Here is a 19753-nt window from a genome sequence, read left to right on the forward strand (position 1 = left end):
TCCTCTCAAACTCCACTCCGAACTGCCTTTTACAATGCCAGAAATGTTCTTAAATAGACCCCAAAGGGTTAAGGATTAGGAATACATTCTAGAAAGTGCCAGTTGGCATCCACCGCCAAAATAGAAGGCTCCAGAAGTCGCATTAGAAGTTGGCGCAAAATTAGAAGAATTTAGAAATGGTAGCTAAACTTTCGGGAGGCATAACTTTTGAACTGTAGCTCCGATTGACAAACTATTTACATTTTCGAAAAGCTCTCGGAGTGCTCTATAGCCCTATGAACGAGCTTCGCTCGTCCCCCATTTTTCGGCCCTGTACGAGGTCATTTAATGCCCCTGACTTGACTTTTAAGCATTCTTAGGAGGTCTCCAGAAATCGAAAAACTGCAATAACTTGCAAACCGTGGAGTCTTTTGACTTGATTCTTTTTCTGGAATGTTCTAAATTACAATTATAATCATCCCTCCAATTTACACCTTCTAACTCACCATAATTATGGCTCAATTACATAGTCCTATTTTTTCAGCATTTACACGTATCCCAAGGTGCTTAAAAACTCTAACCCAGAACACCAATAGTGGATTTGTGAGAGTTGGAACCTTTATTTGACCCAAATGGGTATCCTGAAATGAAAACACATGAAACAGAAACTATGTCTAGGTACATTTTTTTGGGTGACACAGGATTGCCCTTATACCTCTAGATGCTCCTGCATCACACACAAAGGTCATGAGAACACAAGTGAAATCAGAGAAGACACTGACCAAAAAGGTAGCATGAACAATATAATCTTGAGCCATATACTTAGAATGCAAGTTCGCAAATATGAGAAAACATCCTAGTATGAGAGCTCGAACATCAACAAAGAAGATTTGACATGAAGACTAGAAAGGGGAGAATATATATATGCTGCAAAACAGGTACTCAAATCTCTATCCTAGCTACTATTCTCAACACTCCCTCTTAGCAAGGGGGAGATCTTCAGAGTACCTTTAGAATGATCAATTCAACTTTGAATGACGAAATAATTTACTCTAGCCCCAATTTGTAGGATTTTTGTGCTTCTTGGAAATCCCATGACCCCTTTTGGTGGGCAACACATGGCTCCCAATAAAAGCAACACAAAGCCAATAGAAGACCAAACATTGCAAGTCTCTTTAAATCTCAAAGATTGCAGCCTAAGAGAGATCTTTGCATGTTCTTTGCAACTCTTCAGCTTCCCCGAAGTGGGCACCTAGAAAAGTGACTCTTCATTTACACTTTGTGGCTACTGCTTTGACACGCTACAAGTCTTTTCCACATCGTAAAGTGGATGCCAAGGTGGAAAATTCTTCCATTTTCTTTTTAATCATCATTGACATGTGTCCTTTGCTGGAAAACATATTTACCATTAGACAAAGGCCATAAAAAATAAATTATTTTATCCCCTATGTCCCCTCAAATACTTTCCAAGGTACATGTAGAGACATACTGTCTTGCATTTAATTCTTATTGAATATAGAATTATTTATCAAACTTAATCAAATTAAATAAATGTTTTTGGTTGATGCAAGATTGCTATTACACCCTTGGATGCTCTTGCAATAGGAACTTGAGGTAGGAAGATTCTATGGGCTTGGTCTCACAATATTGAGCCAGATGGTAGACCCACACTTCCAGATTGCAAAGAATCTTCAATGAACATCATTGTAACAAGTACATCAAATTTCTTCTTTCTCCTTATCCAACAACTAGACGGGACAGGCATCATTTTTGTTTGTCAACTCTTTTCCACACTTCTCTTCCTCACTGTGGAATCTGTTCCACCATAATCCAACTTCCTCCTCCAAGTGTTGCTTTACTCGGATTGCTCATCATCTCACCACTTAGTATTCCTCCTCTTCTTGGTGGGTTTTAACCCACCTAAGTCCAACCCCCTCCACCAAATGCACTTTGCAATCTCCTCTTTATGCACCACCTTAGCATACACCTCTCCAACATCCTACAATCTTTTCTTTCTTTTCTATTCCTTTCTTTACAATCAATCTCTCTATGCTATGCTGTTTTATACTCTCCATGATCCCCTTGTTCAGGTAATTTCACAACTTTTGCCAAATCTTCATATTTATTCTTCTCTACCTTTGATGCAACACCACCCACAAGTGCAACTTCTTTCTTTTCTTCTTTCATGCCTTCCGAAAAACATGCTTCTGTATCTTCAAGAAGTGCAATCCATTCTGCTTCTACTGGTGCAATCTCAATTATATCTCCTACTGCAAGTCTTTCTTCACTTTCCTCCTCTACTGTTAACATTTTCAAACCTTCACAAAGACTTGCTCCTGCTTCAGTCACTTCCTTCTCCTAGGTTCAACTTCCTAGAAGTTATTGATTCTTCTAATCTCCTTTTCAAAGATGATATCCTCATCTTTGTTAATCTGCTCATCAAAGGACCTTCAAAGCCCATCATCTGAACCTCTATTGCAGCCTCCATTCTCCATACCTTCAAAGGGACATGTCTCTGCTGCTAATTCATCATCTTCTTCATCTCCATCAATTTCTTTATCAAATACCACACCTTTTAATTCCTCTTGCACAACTTCCATTTCTTCTTCAGTGTGCCATATAAGGCACTTTGTTGCATCTTCATCAAAAATTACTAGAAAGAAAACCACCATCACGTCTTTTCATCTTTTCAAGTTCTCTTATATCATCAACTATGCATCTCTATCATTCTATCTCTTAATTTTCTTTATATTCTCACAAGTATAGGAGTCCTTGGGATTCATGCAATGACATTGCCATTTTCTTCTTTCTCTTTTCCATCTTTAACTTCTCGAAGCCTATGCACAAATCCTCTTTCCAACATCCTCATGTCTTGGTGCAAATTGCGTCATGTTTGACACTCTGCCTGCACACTCGTGAATACTTGCTTGACTGATTGTCTATTTAGCTCCTCATACGACATGCACATATACACATTTCACCCATAGATCCTAGTGGAAGAATACCTTATGATTTTGCACTCTATCTGCATGCTGAGGAATACTGTTTTGCAACAACTCATGCACTCTGCGTATAGATCCTCTCCTGGTGCAAGATTGCCTCATGTTTGTGCTCTGTTTGCATCCTTAGGAGCATTGCTTTGCAACAACTCACACAATGCACCCACAGGTCTTGGTGCAAGATGGCCTTACCTTTCACACTTTTTTCACTCTTTGTTGACATGCTCAAAAATACCAACTTTGATACCATTGATGAAGGATACTTCCACAAACACATTCTCTGTTACACTTGATGAAGGGCTGCTCTACCCAACATTCAAACATAGCATAACAAAGAGAATTTCACATAAATTTGCAAGAAAGAAAATAGCTTGCTTTCTATTGCTTTGATAAATGGAATATAATTTTCAAAAAAATACAATGCTAATCCTCATGGGCTTTACAAATCCTGCAAGTTGGAGCTCCTACTGAACTCTGAAATGAAGGAGATAATCTTCTCAATATTGAATGATCATTTCAACTCTGAAATGAAGGAGATAATCTACTCAACACTTTAGGATGAACTCAACTCTGAATGATCTAATCAACTCTAGATGATGAAGCAACTAGCACAAGCTCCAATTTATAACATTTTGTGCCTCTTGGATGTTGGATTTAGCCCAAAAATTAAGATAAACAGCAATAAGGAAAACTCAAAATAAATAAAAGAGACAAGATTACCTTGGGAAAACCCTTTCAAAAATTGAAAGGAAAAACCTAGCCACACAACAAAAGATCGCTTTATTGATAATAAATATTCAAGTGTACATTGCCTTTTTCTTGATGTGATATATTTATCAAAATAGAGACTTTTCACATTACAACCAAAGGTCTCTTTAATTTCTCAAATCACGACTCTTCATATTTCCATATGCATGCCTCAATGCATGTCATAAGACACATGTCTCGATATTAATATTACAATCATTATCATAAATGTCCTCTTCAGCTGAAGGTGACCATAATGATAATAATGCCAATATTTCTAGAGATAAAGATCTCTATCACAGGGGCAATCTCCAACGCTCCCTCTTAGCAAGAGAGATCTTTAGCTAAATAGTCACACTAGGCTATAATAGAAATAAATGTCAATGATAAATTTTGATCACAAAGATCCAAAACATAGTTCATGGAATCACTCAACATTAAAAAACCTGCAAAAATCACAATCAACTTTCATCACGGACTCGGTCAACGTGAAGCTGTCATGGAATCTCTTGACATGACAAACTTGCAAAAAAATCACAATCAACTTTCATCATAGACTCGGTCAATGTGATGCTGTCATGGAATCTCTCAACATGACAAACTTGCAAGAATTACAATCAACTTTCATCATGGACTCACTCAACATGATGTTATCATGGAATCTCTCAACATGACAAACTGGCAAAAATCACAATCAAATTTCATCGTGGACTCACTCAACATGATGCTGTCATGGAATCTCTCAACATGACAAACCTACAAGAATTACAATCAACTTTCATCACGGACTCGCTCAACGTAATGTTGTCATGGAATTTTTCAACGTGACAAGTTAGTAAGGTTTACAGCTAGCATTTTATCAGGATTCTCTCAACGTGATACGGTCATGGACACTCTCAACATAACTTCCAATTCCCATCATGGAATCTCTCAATTTGATATCATGGACTCTTTCTACATGATGCTCACTATAAGTGAAAGAGTTATCATGTTGATCTTATAAATATCATTAAATTCACATGAATAAGAACTCATAATCAACACTAAAAATCACAGTTGAGATTTGTTTCCAACAAGAGTCTCAAAACATGCCAATAGTGGCATGTTGTGATGGTTAAGTTGTTGTGTTGTTATCCTTGCCATCAAGGTTCAAATCTCATGGGGATGAGGTCCCCCGTTTGTGGCCTCACTGGTTCATAGCTCCAGGTCAAAGCGTTTACCCCTCTTAAAAAAAAAAAAAAAAAAAAAAGTCTCAAAACCACAAACATTAGAAGCATGTATAAGAAAAACAATGATACTATAAAGACTTCCTCTCAACCAAGAACAATTCCCCCTGAAGCTGAACATCTCCCTATAAAGATCATTTTTGTTGCATCCTGTAACCAATAGAGATTAAATTAACATCAACTTATCATATATATCAATCAAGGGCTACGTTGATCAATGCAATAAGATTCTGAAGTTCAACATCTCCCTCTCAACATTTTCCCTTGAATATATAATCCTTATCTTGTTGCATCTTGCAACCAAGACAGATATTAATGACTTATAATATCAACTCTAATAGAGATCAATATTATAATTATGCACTATTCCTAGTAAAATGATCATGAAATACTTATCTCTTTCACATAGACACTTATGAAAGCTCCTCTGCAGTGATGCCAAGATAAATTGCCGGAAAATAGTAACCATGCATCTTGTATATCAAGATTCTGCTGTATATCTTGAAAAGATGTTTCTTGCTTCATAAGTTTATCCCTCATTGGCCATACTTATCCACCCCTATAGCTTGCTCCATTGGGGCACCACTTGTGCATGTAGGAGATATTGCGATCTGGGCTTATTTGGTTCTGCACATTCCCAAGTATACAACAAGCTTGCACTTATCAACTTTTGAACATATCTATACTTTCTCTCCTTCTTAGAGTCCTCAAATGTTGTCAAATTCTACAAATATAGGAGAAATCACGCTTTACTCTCCCCGTTGTCCATATTGGATGTCAAGTTTTTCCTATTAGAAATTTTGAGAGCTTTTCTATGCCATTATTATCCCACATAAACTAATCATAATTCCTTTGTCATGCAACCCACAATGAAAAAACACACAATTCCAATACAGGCTACACATAGATCCAGGAGTTACAGAAAAGACAGAAAGGAGAGAAAGAACGTGAGGATTGATTATAGGTTGGCTAACTCTCAATATTGTAATTGAAAGCATCAACATAGTTGAGGCTACACGATGTCATTGGATGTGAAGCTCATTGATGATAATCGAAAGAGAGAATTTTCTTAGACGATTTCAAAACTAGCTCTTTGCTTTACCTGCTTGGGAACAATACAAAAGGTCGATAGCTAAGCACAACGAGACCATCTTGGTCTGCATTGCAATTGCATGAAAGGAGTCAGAATATGCTGTAAAAAAAAACTTATCTTTAATAAGATAATCTCAACACATTATGGAAAGAAAATAGGATCCTCCTTTATATTTTTCTTGGTAATCCCAAGGAGTGAATGCCATTGTTGGGCATCCATCCTGTGGCTTGAACTTGGGCCTGCATAGGAGCTTTATGGCTCAAGATTTTGCGTGCAGGCCCCACTGCAACTTGTGAAGATTGCGCTCCCTGATTCAGTAATGGTTTACACGAGAAAGTCAATTTACCTTCTACAGTGGCAAAAGAAGTGGCAATGAGGATATTGCCGCTCCAAACACAGGCGTTAGAACCAAGTAATAATGGGTGACCTCCTGTGCAGCTAAGACAACCAAGGAGTTCTTAGCAATGTAGAAAGACATCGAACTTGCCTGTTCGATCATAGAGATGACTCTCCACCATTTGTGATTTTATCCTTGTTGTGAAGGCTCACTTAGAGATGCCTCGTCATGAAGATGAATAACATTAGAATATGTTGTAAATCTTGAGATAACGGTTTATCCGTAATAGATGACAAAAAATGTCAGAATGGAAGAATAGATACTACAGGATGGAAGGAATCTTTGTCATAATACAAATTTTGCTCATGCTCGGGCTTATGCTCTTCTATTGTTTGCTCCCGAAATCATCGTGTGAGAGAAGGCAAAACATGGTCTCCATTAAAACAGAGCCACTGACAAGAAAGATTGTACATGCAAGCACAAAGGAGAATTGAGAACGCTCCTAAAGAGACATGACTAAATTCTCTCACAACTAGCATATCAATTTATAATACCCTCATTTCAGTTATCAAACTGAGCTTTGATACCATGTTGGATTTAACACAAAAATTAAGATGAACAACAATAAAGAATACCCAAAATAGATACAAGAGACACATAAGATTACCTTGGGAAAACCCTTCCAAAAATTGAAGGGAAAAACCCAACCACACAACAAAAGATCACTTAATTGATAATAAAATGTTCAAGTGTACGTTGCCTTTCGCTTGATGCAATATATATAACAAAATAGAGAGACTCTTCACATTACAACCGAATGTCTCTTTAATTTCCCAAAATAGGACTCGTCACATTTCCGTATGCATGCCTCAATGCATGTCATAAGACACGTCTCGATATTAATATTATAAACATTATCATAAATGGCCTCTTCAACTAAAGGTGATCATAACGATAATAACGCTCATATTTCTAGAGATATAGATCTCTGTCGCAGCAACAATCTCCAACATTGGAAACTCCATGCCCCTGTTTGGTGGCCAGCATATGGCCACCATGACAAGCAACACATTGTCAATAGAAGACCAAACGTTGCAAGTCTCTTCAACTTCCACAGTTAGGTCCTTAATAGAGGGATTCTTCCATTTTCTTTGTAACTCTTCAACTTCCTCAAAGTGGGTGCGCAAAAAGTGGCTCTTCATTTATGCTTTTTGGCCACCTCTTTGGTGTGTGTTAACAAGTCTTTTCCACTTCCCAAAGTGGATATTAAGGTCAGAAATTCCTCAATTTTCACTTTTTAATAATCAGTGACATGTGTCTGCTACAAAAAATGCATTTACCATTGGGCACATGCTATAAATAATAAATAATTTTATCTCCTATGTCCCCTTGAACACCTTCGAGGGTATGTGGAGACACATAATAACCTGCATTTAGTGCTTGTTGAAAACAGAACTATTCACTAAATGTAACTAAATTAAATAAATATTTTTGGGAGATGCAAGATTGCTCTTAGGATGCTTCTGCATCAATATATATGTACACAAATATATCTGTATATCTTTCGCCTTTGTTTTCCTGCCCGCTTTCTTGTTTAGAAACTCTAAGATGAATGCTTTTCCTTGCAGAGCTTGGAAGATGAAATGGTACGTGGGACGGTGCTCAAGCTAGTACATTTACAGCTATGGCACAGTCTTTCTTATGGTCGTTTTCAGGTAATATGCAGTGTAATCTTTTATTAGCAAGTAAAGTTATTCTCTCAAATTTTGATTTCCCAATTTAATGTCCAATTATTGGTGGGTTGCAGATGGAGCTCTGCCTACATCCTCAGCTGATAAAAAAATGGAAGATAATGGTCAAGAAAGAAGCTAAAGAAGCTAGAAAATGTGGAGATTCCTTTGACCCTCGTAATAAACTTGAAGTGAAATTTTTACCAATGCTAATTCAAGAATTTTTAGAGGTGAGAGTTAATAGTACTATTTTTGTTACATTTATATTTTGCACTCCAGTGTGGTGACATTCCAAGGCATTTTGATGTGCATGTTACAAATGTTTTGGAAAATGGTGGTGCTAATTTTTGGAACTGACTTTTGAATTTATGATTCAAATTCCTTTCTTTGATTGAGAGGATAGAGGACTTCAAATGGTTTATAAAAGAAAAATATTATCTGAAAACCACAATTGTTTTGATGATGATCACAAATTATATATGGATAAGCTCTGGACAATGACTAGCATCTGATATAATATCAAAATGATTGTCAAAAGTAAACAAATTCAAAAAAATCCACACACTACCATAGTGTAATGCCCCATGTTAAGCCATAGCACTGATTAAGTGCTCATTCTACAGTTGGAATAAAAAAGACCGAGTCTTTCGATCCAAACAAATTGACTCAGTCTGCTGCAGTTAGAATAAAATCAGTCATTAAGTTGCTCCATCAAATAAGTTGGCTGTTTGATTTTTAGTCTCTTACCTGTCTGTGCCAGTCTTTCACCATTGTAACTAGAGGACTTGTTATTCCCTTAGCTGCCATGTTTGAGGATTTTGATTGTTTGTTAGCTGCCAACATTTGTGGACTGATTTCATTTAATTCACGATTGCTGGAAACTGGTCTATTAAATAGCACACGTGGCAAAGAGTTATCATTACAAACCTAAACTCAACATCAAATATAGACAGGTGATGCTGCTACAGCAACTTTCTTGGTGCTTGAGGTTAAATTCTTCAGTTACCTTTCCTTGTGGGGATGAAAGCCCCAAGGAAAAGAATGGGTGCAGAAGATGTCAGATTCACAGAGAGATTTAAGGATCAGAAGGAGCATTTATTAAAATTTGATCAAGTAATAGTAACACCTTTCTAAGTTAATCACTACATATTTGAATTTTAGCAAATTGGAACATTGAAGAACCCAAGAGTTTATGTGGAAACCCTAATGGGAGAGACCACTGCAATAAATGCTTGAATATATATCTCCTTTTGCAATGTTTGTTGGCACCAACCCCTAAATGTGAAGCACTAACTCCACAAAAGATGAAGCACCAATATCACCAAAATGAGACAACATCTTAAATATGAAGCACCAACTTCACAAGGATGAAGTACCAATTTCACCAGTACGTTCTGTTATAATGATGATCGCAGTAGTTGCAGAATCTGATTGCGTGATTCTCTTAGAATCTGCACATCAACTCCTTCAATCTATCTCAATTCTGATCACAAATCTGCTCCAAAGAGATCTCAATCTCTTCTTTGTAATCTGCATTCTCATATACTCCTGAAATCTTCTCTATATTCTGCTTTCTCTCTTGGCGTATGTACTTTTATTGTCAACTTTGCTCACACTGCGACAAAGTTTATTTTGCAACTTCTCATCTCCCATAGAAACATCCCATTTCAAATCGTCACCACCTTAAAAGAAAATTGCATCTCTTCATAAAGAGTGTTGTTTGTATACATTTACTCTTTAGGAATTTCACCTTTTGAAGAGTAATTTCTTTGATAAAAATGTCATAATAATAGCTCACATTTCCCCTTGTGAGAAGATGTTTTCTTCAACATAACATACTTTTATTAAATTTAACAAGTCGTACTCTAATATTTCTGCTAGTGCATCCTTTCCAGAACGAACTCTTTATCAGAATTGCTTTCTTAGAAGACTTTAATTGCTAATTAACAAATATAGACAAACCACCACCTATACAATAGGCATTGTTTAATAAAAATCCAAGGAGGTCAAACAGTTTTTTACTTTATCCTTCTTAGACATTTCACAGAGCTCTCTAGACTTATTTTTTAAAACCTGTCTGCAAAGTCTGCCGCCCTTCTAACTACATCTCAAACTTAGTGTTTCATATTTTCAGAGGCATACCAAGAAGCGATTTAGGAGTTTCCTGCTTCCTTACATATGCCATGTTGGGAGACGACACCTTTGTAACTTCTTGCAATAAACGGAGTTACTTATTAATTGATGCAATGTATCGATCTAATTCTTGACACGTACTTACATTTATTCGCATGGATCAAACATCTTACAGCTTCCATTCATATCATTCTCTACAAACATCCAGCATGGGGATTTATTTGTTGATACACTACCTTTGCTTACCATTCATATTATATGGCTGTGTGTTGCTGTTTTTAATTTTCATACCATATATGTATTAAGTTGTTGCCATAATAGCATATTAGTGCTGTTTATAACTGAGAAAGTCTACCAGTATTATTTGAGAAATCGGCCATAGTAAATTGCTGTTCTCCTAATTCTCTGTCTGATACGATCTTTTTCACGGAACATCTACTTACTTCTGAATCACTATATTCCTTGAGGCCAAAGATCTGCATAATGATTTTTTGATTTCTATAATTAAAAAGTGATTTAGGAGTTTACTGCTTTCTTATGTATACCATGTTGGGAGACCTTTGTAACTTCTTTCAATAAACGGAGTTTTTTATTAGTTGATGCAATATATCCATCTAAATCTTGATGTGGGCTTACGTTTATCCCATGGATCATACAGCTTACATTCATATCATTCTGTACAAGAATCTAGAGAGGGGATTTATTTGTCAATCCACCACCTTTCCTCACTATTCATATTATATTGCTGCTCATTGCTGATTGTCTCTTTTTTTTTTGCTTCACATATTTGTATGAAATCATTGCCATAATGGACCAATATTATTTAAGAAGTCAGCCTTAATAAATTGCCGTTCACATAATAGAGTCAATAGTTTTCACTGAACATTTGCTTGTGAATCTTGAGGTCAAAATTCTGCATGATGATAGCTCACTTTTGATAAGCTTTGTCTCGCTGTCTCGGAGGGTGTCACTGTTATGTCACCAGAGATCACAATCTTGCTTGAAGTGATTATGTTCTCATTTTTGCCCTTCTTCAAGTCAGACATATTGACCTCCCCATATTTTACACTCACAGATGTAATGTGCAACATTATTTTACCAATCTGCTTTAGGTTTATGATAATGAAGAATCATGTTCATGATAAGCACTAGCAGAACTGATGCCTTCCAGGAATGTTTGCTTGGTCTATTACTCTGTATCGTTGTTGTCAATCTATAGTTGTCAGGAGATTCACCTGAAAGCAGTCAGAGAATGCATTGAGAGATACAAAAGAGCACGAGTAGCATTAAATCCAAAGAAGTGCAGATTTCATGTTGCCTCAAGGGGAATTATTAGGGTATAGAGCCTACAAAGAAAGCCTAAAGTTTGCTGACAAAATAAGAGTGATCATGCAGGTGGAGCACCGGAGAAAGATATCTGAGGGGTAAAGTCATTGCTTGGGTATATCGGATAACATAGAAGATCTATTAAAAAACTCACTTGAATTTCCTACCTATTTGACAACTAAAAAGTAAAGAACAATCATTTACATGGGCTGATAATCAAGATAATGTTTTTAGTGAGTTGAAGAGAAGGTTAGTCAGTGCACCGATCCTTGCATACCTGTATTGAAACTGAGAATTCACATACATGTAGATGCATTAAACTATGCAATCAAAGCCACCCTTGCACAAGTGGGACCCCAAGGATTGTGTCACCTTTGGTTATCGTCGAAGGTAGAGAAGAATTACAGCATGATCGAGAGGAAGCATTGGGGATGGCATATTTCATACAGAACTTGATACGTTACTTGATGGTGACACTATTCACATTTTTTCGTGCATCACCAAGCTCTTGTGCTACTGTTACAAGAGTTCACATTCACAATCATCGTTCAACCAGGGAAGAATCATGTCATGGCAGACTAGTTGTTGAGCAATGAGGATCAAGTTAGGGGAACCACCTAAAGGAGTGAACATGATTTATTTAATATCATAGATAGTTGAAAAAATAGGCATTAGAATTGTATCATATAGAACCTATTGAAACTGTTGATGTTTGATAGCTTCTATCAGATAAACATATATACAATTATATGAGATATAAATATATGAGAGAAATATATATATATATATATATATACACATACACATATACAAACATACATATGATTAAATATATTATATTAATTATCTGATTAACGAATAGACATGTTCCTTCAAGGGACATGTCTATTTATGGCTTGTACTCAATATAAATGTTTGGAAAACACAAGTGATTGTTGCATTTGGAAAACACATAACCAAATTCATGGCAGTGCTTAGTACATTTGCAGGGATCTCAGAAAACCAACATGGTATCAGAGCAGGGTGCAAATGCAAGTTAATGGAAAAATTCTAATCACAAATTAATATAGATATTCAACAGATGATATAACTATACAAAGGATACACATCCAACTGAGGAAGCTACGTAGAGGCATTGCCCTGTAGTTTCAGCAATACTGGCAAACACATCAATACCAGTCTTCAAACAATATTGTCTGTAATAGTTTCTCAAGAATTCAAGTTAACGAATTTCTGACAGAGCTGGAGTTGTTATCGACTCAGCACATGACTGGGTTAGAAACCAGTGGAAGCTTTTCGATCATTCATATGAAATGAAAAGAGGATTCCGACCAAACCATATTACAACCACCACTAAGAAAGAATTAGTAAATGCGAGTTAAACACCTACGCAAATGCATGTGGCATGAATTACGCTGACCAAGATGTGTCAGTATTGGTGAACAATGAGTACAATCTGCAATCGTCTGGAGTATTAAAGACAAATATTAGTGAGAGACTACATTACAAAGAGAGACACGTGTAATCAGGATAGTACATTATGCTTTACATGGAAAAATAACATCTTCGTGGATTGAATTTAGAGTTCCAACTCGGTGAAGATATAATATATCTATCACAAATATTGCTTCGAATGCCTCAATGCATATTCACTGTTTCTAAGTGAACAGGAGTCGTTGAGTCTCCTATTACAAATGTTTATTTCACAAAGAACATTCCTAAATCAATTACTAATATTCCACGTAAAGTCAGGGTCTCTAAATGTGGTGGATAGAAAGTCCAGGATTTTCTGTTGTTTATAATATTATTGGTGGCATATACTCCATAGGAACTATGTGGGACGAGTACAACGAATAAATCTGCCCATGTTTAGTACATCAATGGAAGAGAAGGAAAATCATGGGCCCATTTGCGTAAGGACTGAATGCAACCTTAATTGTAAAGACTAAGTGGAGAAGAGTAAAGTAAGTCAACAAAGGGGAAGCTATAGGAAGGGAAACTACCAAACATAGTTCTAGTCTCTTAGGTGCTGTTGTTCTTTGGAGAACTGCTTGAACAAATAATATGCTATTGTGAGTTTCCAATTTAGCGTGAGTCAATGATGGAAATAATATTCATTACAAAATCTATCAAGAAGTTTGGAAGACAAATAAGTTTTCCTTATACAAGAGTGCCTTTATATAACAAACAACAATAAAATTGATGAATATGTGGCTACGTTACTTCCATTTGAGGCGATATTAATGTGTTTTAACTTTTGACAATTGAAGGAAGCATGTATATTAGTGACTATGAAGAATATTCTGCGTAATATGCTTCATAAGGATCATGTGTAGTAGCGGCGGTGAAAAAAACTTCAGTTTGAAACATTAATTGTCAAATACAACGGCTATATTTGACAAAACATTTTGGACAACATTCAAACAGTATATGGATAAGCAATAAAACAACAATGAAGTTAGAAGACGACACATACAAGATGGAACATGTGCCACAAAAGCTTGTAATGGGTAAGGAAGGACAAGTCAATCTTGACAAAGAAAATATACAACAAAAAAATTCGTAGACTAATATTGTCACCATGGAGGTGATAAGGACCTCTGGAAAGAGAAAGGAAACTGTTGCGATATTTGAAAACTGTAGGTAATGTATCTCACATATTGATTATATGCAATGTGAGTAAAGGTGATGAGGAGGTATGTATGTATGTAAGATTATTATTATGGAATATTTCTAATATGAAATATTAATATTAGTATATGAAATATTATTGGCATATACAATATTAATATGAAATAATATTATTAGCATATTTCTTGTTATATAATTAAATAGTTATATAATCAAATGAGATTGATTTCAAATGTGATGGGATAATGATCAAATATTTATTGAATATAATTAAGTTTCCAAAATCTTAACATTGAGTTCAAAATGGAATTAGTTCCAATTATTATCATAAATAATTATTAAATGTGATTTTTACTATATCAACTATTTGCCTTGATTTTTTTCTCTGAGAATGTTCTAGTAGAAAAAAGTGGGAGATTGAGATTTAGATGGAGACTGACATTAGAGGCAACCTTGAAAGAGAGGGAGCAAATAGAGGAGATAATTAAGTCAACCTTCGTTGATCTCTGTCTTATTGATTCAGAGGAAGTAAACCATGTTGAGATGGATTCTACAATGATCAATTAATTGTAACAGTCAAGAGAATTGTGATTTATGAATATAACTCATGACAATGTGATTTTCATGGTCCTACCACCTATGTACATCATGAGGAAGTGGCAACTTCCAAATGATGTCACTTGTATTTGCAAAAGTTATTGTAAGGTGACGATCTTTGTAATAACTTGTATTATGAGATCAAACAAATTGAGTATATTGGAGAATGCCTTGCATCTCAACATTTTGGAAGGCCATTGCTCAAAGAGTATTTGGTGAATATCATTGATATTCTGGGAGGCCAATACTCTTGATATTAGATGTGATATCAAACTCTATTTTGAGTATTGGGTGAATATCATTGATATTCTGGGAGGCCAATACTCTTGATATCAGATGTGATATCAAACCCTATTTTGAGTATTTGGTGAATATCATTGATATTCTGGGAGGCCAATACTCTTGATATTAGATGTGATATCAAACATTATTTTTGAGTATTTGGTGAATATCATTGATATTGTGGGAGGCCAACACTCTTGATATCAGATGTGATATCAAGCCTTATTGAGTATTTGGTGAATAGCATATGTTGATATTCTGGGAGACCAATCCTCTTGATATCAAATGTGATATCAAAATGGTAATATATGTGTTTATTCTCCCTAGCTAAGAGGGAGTGTTGATGTTTGATAACTTCTGTTGGATAAACGGATATATGTAATTATATGAGATATAAATATATGAGAGAAATTAATTAACGAATAGACATGTCCCATAAAGGGACATGTCTATTCATGGCTTATAGTCAATGTATAAATGCAAGTGATTGTTGCATTTGGAAAACACATGCTGAATTCATGGCAGTGCTTAGTACATTTGCTGCGATCCTGGGAAACCAACATAAACCATTGTACTTAGTAGGTCACTCATGTGTCTCTTTTTCTCATGATAAAGTAATATGCAATGGTAGATGGCATTAACTTATCAACAGAATAAAACTAAGTACATTTTTGGAAGATACACATACCATTACGCATATATCTAGATAGTCAAAACACACCACAAAAGTAAATGGAAAGCAAGACTATTGGTGCCTTTGTTAGCATGAACCTTAGTTTTGTTCCATTTGTCTGGTTGAAGGTGCTTATTCTTGTTTGTATCCCTTTCATTGTATCTTTTGACAAATTCCAGCAATGCTCGCTTAAATTGCCATTTTCCCGATTTGGAAAACCCTGAAGTTTCAAACTCCAGTATTTGTAAATCCCAGCATTCTTATATTCCAGCAAACAAACAGACCCATAATGAAGAGGCTGAACCAAGTAAACTGACGGAAATAAATGAGCATCGTGGACCTAAAACATCTCTCAACTCTAGCAGGAACTAAAATATTGAGGTAGTCAATTCAAACGAGGTCTCAGTATTATACTCTGCTGGGATATTGGGAGTGGGATAAATATAGCAATAGCAGATCAGAATAATATGTCATTACTTGTAATGAGGAAATGACGACTTCATGATAACACTGATAACACTGGGACTGCTGATGTTTTGTAAAATTTAGAAATCAATGTCTAATAAAAAAAAAAAATCATTTCAGTGACTATGGTTCTTCTTGTGTTTGTTTTCAAGGAACTTAATCATTGTATGATCCTCTTTTCTCACAGGTGCTAAGTCTTCACAATGTTATTTTCATTGCCAACGACATTATTTTGTGGTGTATGATAGTGTTTAAACAGCAAAGTATGACAGAATTCTCCTTTGGACAATGCACAAATTACTCTTTTTCACAGCATTTAAATTTCTCTTTTGTACAATCTGTGACTCCTTGCCAACATTGTCTAACTCCTTGGCAACATCGTACAATTGCTTGCTTGCTTAACTCTTATTGTACGGTTTCCTAAAAACGTCATATGCATTGTATGAATCCTTTTGCACATTGTGCGAACCCCACATTCCAACTCGTTTAACAGGTTTTGTGCTTTGTCTGGGATGTATGACTCTTGTGGCATGGTTTTGGAGTAAAGATCATAGTATAGTGAGAAAGTTAGCATTATTTCATTGTAGGGCTCTATGTCTTCTTATTGTTCACTATACAACTCCAGAGTTTCATCATATGGCTCTCACCCTATAACGCTATATGACTCACATATTTTGCTTTGACTGTACGTACACCTTTTGGCATAGTACGACAAGGTCATTATTCTTGCGTACGAAAGCATAAACCTTTGGCAAGGGTTTAAGAAAGTCAAGCACTGTACTAGTCTTCCTCCTTACCTACAATAGCTTATGACCTCAACTCAAAAGCTTCTACTCTTGTACATTATGCCAAATAAATTTGACTATACCAACTCCTTGTTTGGACATATGATTGTGCTCATTGGTAGTGTATAGCGATCAATTCCCTATATCACTTGCTACCTCAATGTATAAACTTGACATTCCCTTGGAGTTCAGCCATTATTTATGAAATTTGTACAAGTGGGATGTATGATCTCATGGTTGGCAACCTGCACAGTCTTGGTATTATTTCAGAATAAGGCAATTGCTTGTAGATGGCTGTCCTAACTCCTTTTGAACAAAGAGTTTTAAATTGCAAATTCGTTGAGCTTTGTCAAGAATAGAATTTTCATTCATGGGGACCAAGAGTGGAAAGCGACCCATGCTATTAAAACCTTGCAGTGCATTGGGGAAGGTAACAAGAGATGACAATATTATTGTTGACACAATCACCTGATAGAGCATAAGTTGCAATGAGTGTTGCACATGGTGGTAGAATATAAAGGACAATCACATGTTGAAAGTGACACTTCACCATATACGAGTAGATGAGACGTCTGTTGTGAGGTTTTCACACCATTGCCCCAAGCAAATGGGGATTCCCACTTTTTGCTTTAGTCGTAGTAGTGGTCTTAGGTAGTCTTGGTAACAATTTTTGAGTCTCCAGGTCGAAAAGATGAGTTTGGACAACTTTGTCCTAATGGAGTAATCAGGTCTGTCAAGGGTGTGAGCGAGAGTTGGGCTAAACTAGCCAAGGATATGAAGTTGAAACCAAGTGATTTGTGAAGAAATGAGTTAAAATCTTTTGAAAATCCTTGTTCCAGTGTCAACTCCATCTTAGAAAGTTTGGAAAGATTGTGGGAGGTAACTGTTAGCTATTTTCGCTCCCATTCAACCCATCACAGAGAACCGATTTGATAAAACTTCAATGGGCTGGATTCTTTTGCAGAGGGTTAACACGCTAAAATCTACGGCAAACATTTTGTGTTACTTGTATTTTGCGATGACTTTCCATTGCCTTGCATGATTGTGACATTGTGCCAACCGTCGGATTTAAAGCTGTTCTTCATTAGTGCTTGGGTTTTAATCACTTGTTGGGGGATCTTGTGCTGCATCTAGGCTGTCCATTTCAAATAGAAAGATCATCATGGACGACCATCACTTTTTCTTGGCAAATCAGATCTTTTCCACGTGGGTCAACTCTATAGGTGTATGTAGGTGGGTTAACATTGCGTGTTATCCCTTCCCACATTTTTGACAGCGACGCAATTTGATTTCTTGCTGCCACAACACACTTTCAAGGCCGTTTCTTTAATGTTGAGCGACTTTTTAGGCCTTGTTGCACGACACAAATGTATTCCCATGCCTCTTTATTGCCTGTAAAGATTTGATTTTGTCAGATTTATCCTTCTACGGCTAGGTGCATTTTCTTTTGGTTTTCCTGTTACTTCAAATGGGCAAGTTGCACTTCAAGATCAAATTCTTTCTGATTTTTTCATTATTGCTCCTCTGTAATTTAACACCACCGTGGTTGGGTTTGAACTTAATGGAAACATTTAAGTTATGCCTGATTCATAAAGGCAAGTTTGTAAATATTTTTTTGGGTTCTTCTTTGGTTCATTACAGTAGCATCATGCTCTGTATTTGTAACTTCCTTTTGCTTTTCATGAATAGAAAACTTATCTTCTACCTTATCTTGCTAATCTGATATATTGTGCAATCTCTTGCCTTGGATGGATTATTTCTTTTCTGTTCTTTCAAATTCATGTGTTGTGTTTAACCTACTGTGGAATTTCGTATTGTGAACTTGTTCCTTTCAGCATTTCATTAGTTTGAGCTTGCATGTGATTCCTTGAAAGGTAGATTGGGGTCAAGAATTGTGTATTTATTATTTATTCATGTTTTGTGCAGTTATAGGTAGTGGTAGTAACCATGTTTCAATCCTGTGCATCAGCCCCTTTCCCTTTCATCATTTTAATTTTATGCAATCCTTCTCCCTTTTCCTCCCAAGTTTTAGTTTAGGTGCATCCTGATTGTAAGGAAGTCAGTCTTCTCTAGAGATTCAACCTCAGAGCGCAAGTCCCACACTTGGAGGTTGTTTCCATGTTACACGAGGTCGCTTGAGGGTCATACCTCAAGCAAGGGTGCAGACTTTTGTGTCAACAGTTTTTGGCACACCCAGTGGGACACATAGATTCAGCTACATAAGTCCGCTAACAGCCATTTCAACCTTTATTCATTGAGGATTTGGGTGTTATTCTCAATGCCACCGGCCTTTGGAGGCATTGCATTGAACACCATGGCAACTCTAAGTGCAAATCTACTAGTCTCAAGAAGAAGCAATGCTGGTGTTTAAAGATCATTCTTGTTCATTTGTGATTTTCAAATTTTCTATGAATTTTCTACTTTTATGAAGTTCTAATCGTGAATCCATTTCATAGAAATGACTACTATTATCCCCTGTATCATGAAAATGTTTTTCCTCAGCCCTCATATTGCACATCTCAACCTCAGCCTCAAGTTGGTTATAGCCAGTATGCTCAAAATTCTGACTATGCTCCTTCCCCTGCTCAACTAGTCCCAACATCCCCATATAAAAAGATTGAAGATATGATGTTGGAATTCCAAAGGAAAATTGGCTGGAAATTTCATGAACAAAGTGAGCAGATTGACATAAGGTTTCATGAAAATCGAAGGCAAATGAACATGAGGTTTCATGAACAAGATGAGCAATT

General features: G+C 36.2%; 1 protein-coding gene across 1 annotated transcript in view; it reads left to right on the top strand.

Annotated features, from left to right (window-relative positions):
• EMB2765 (P-loop containing nucleoside triphosphate hydrolases superfamily protein) overlaps positions 1 to 19753 on the top strand; it is a 118365-nt gene that overhangs the window by 12676 nt on the left and 85936 nt on the right. Inside the window, exons 5-6 of the mRNA XM_089811948.1 lie at positions 8010 to 8096; positions 8189 to 8341. Coding sequence (XP_089668074.1) covers positions 8010 to 8096; positions 8189 to 8341 — 240 coding nt within the window. The remainder of the gene's footprint in view (positions 1 to 8009; positions 8097 to 8188; positions 8342 to 19753) is intronic.

Source organism: Cupressus sempervirens, chromosome 11 (assembly GCF_028749045.1).
Source record: "Cupressus sempervirens isolate cs-2001-9-10 chromosome 11, ASM2874904v1, whole genome shotgun sequence".
NCBI lineage: Eukaryota > Viridiplantae > Streptophyta > Pinopsida > Cupressales > Cupressaceae > Cupressus > Cupressus sempervirens.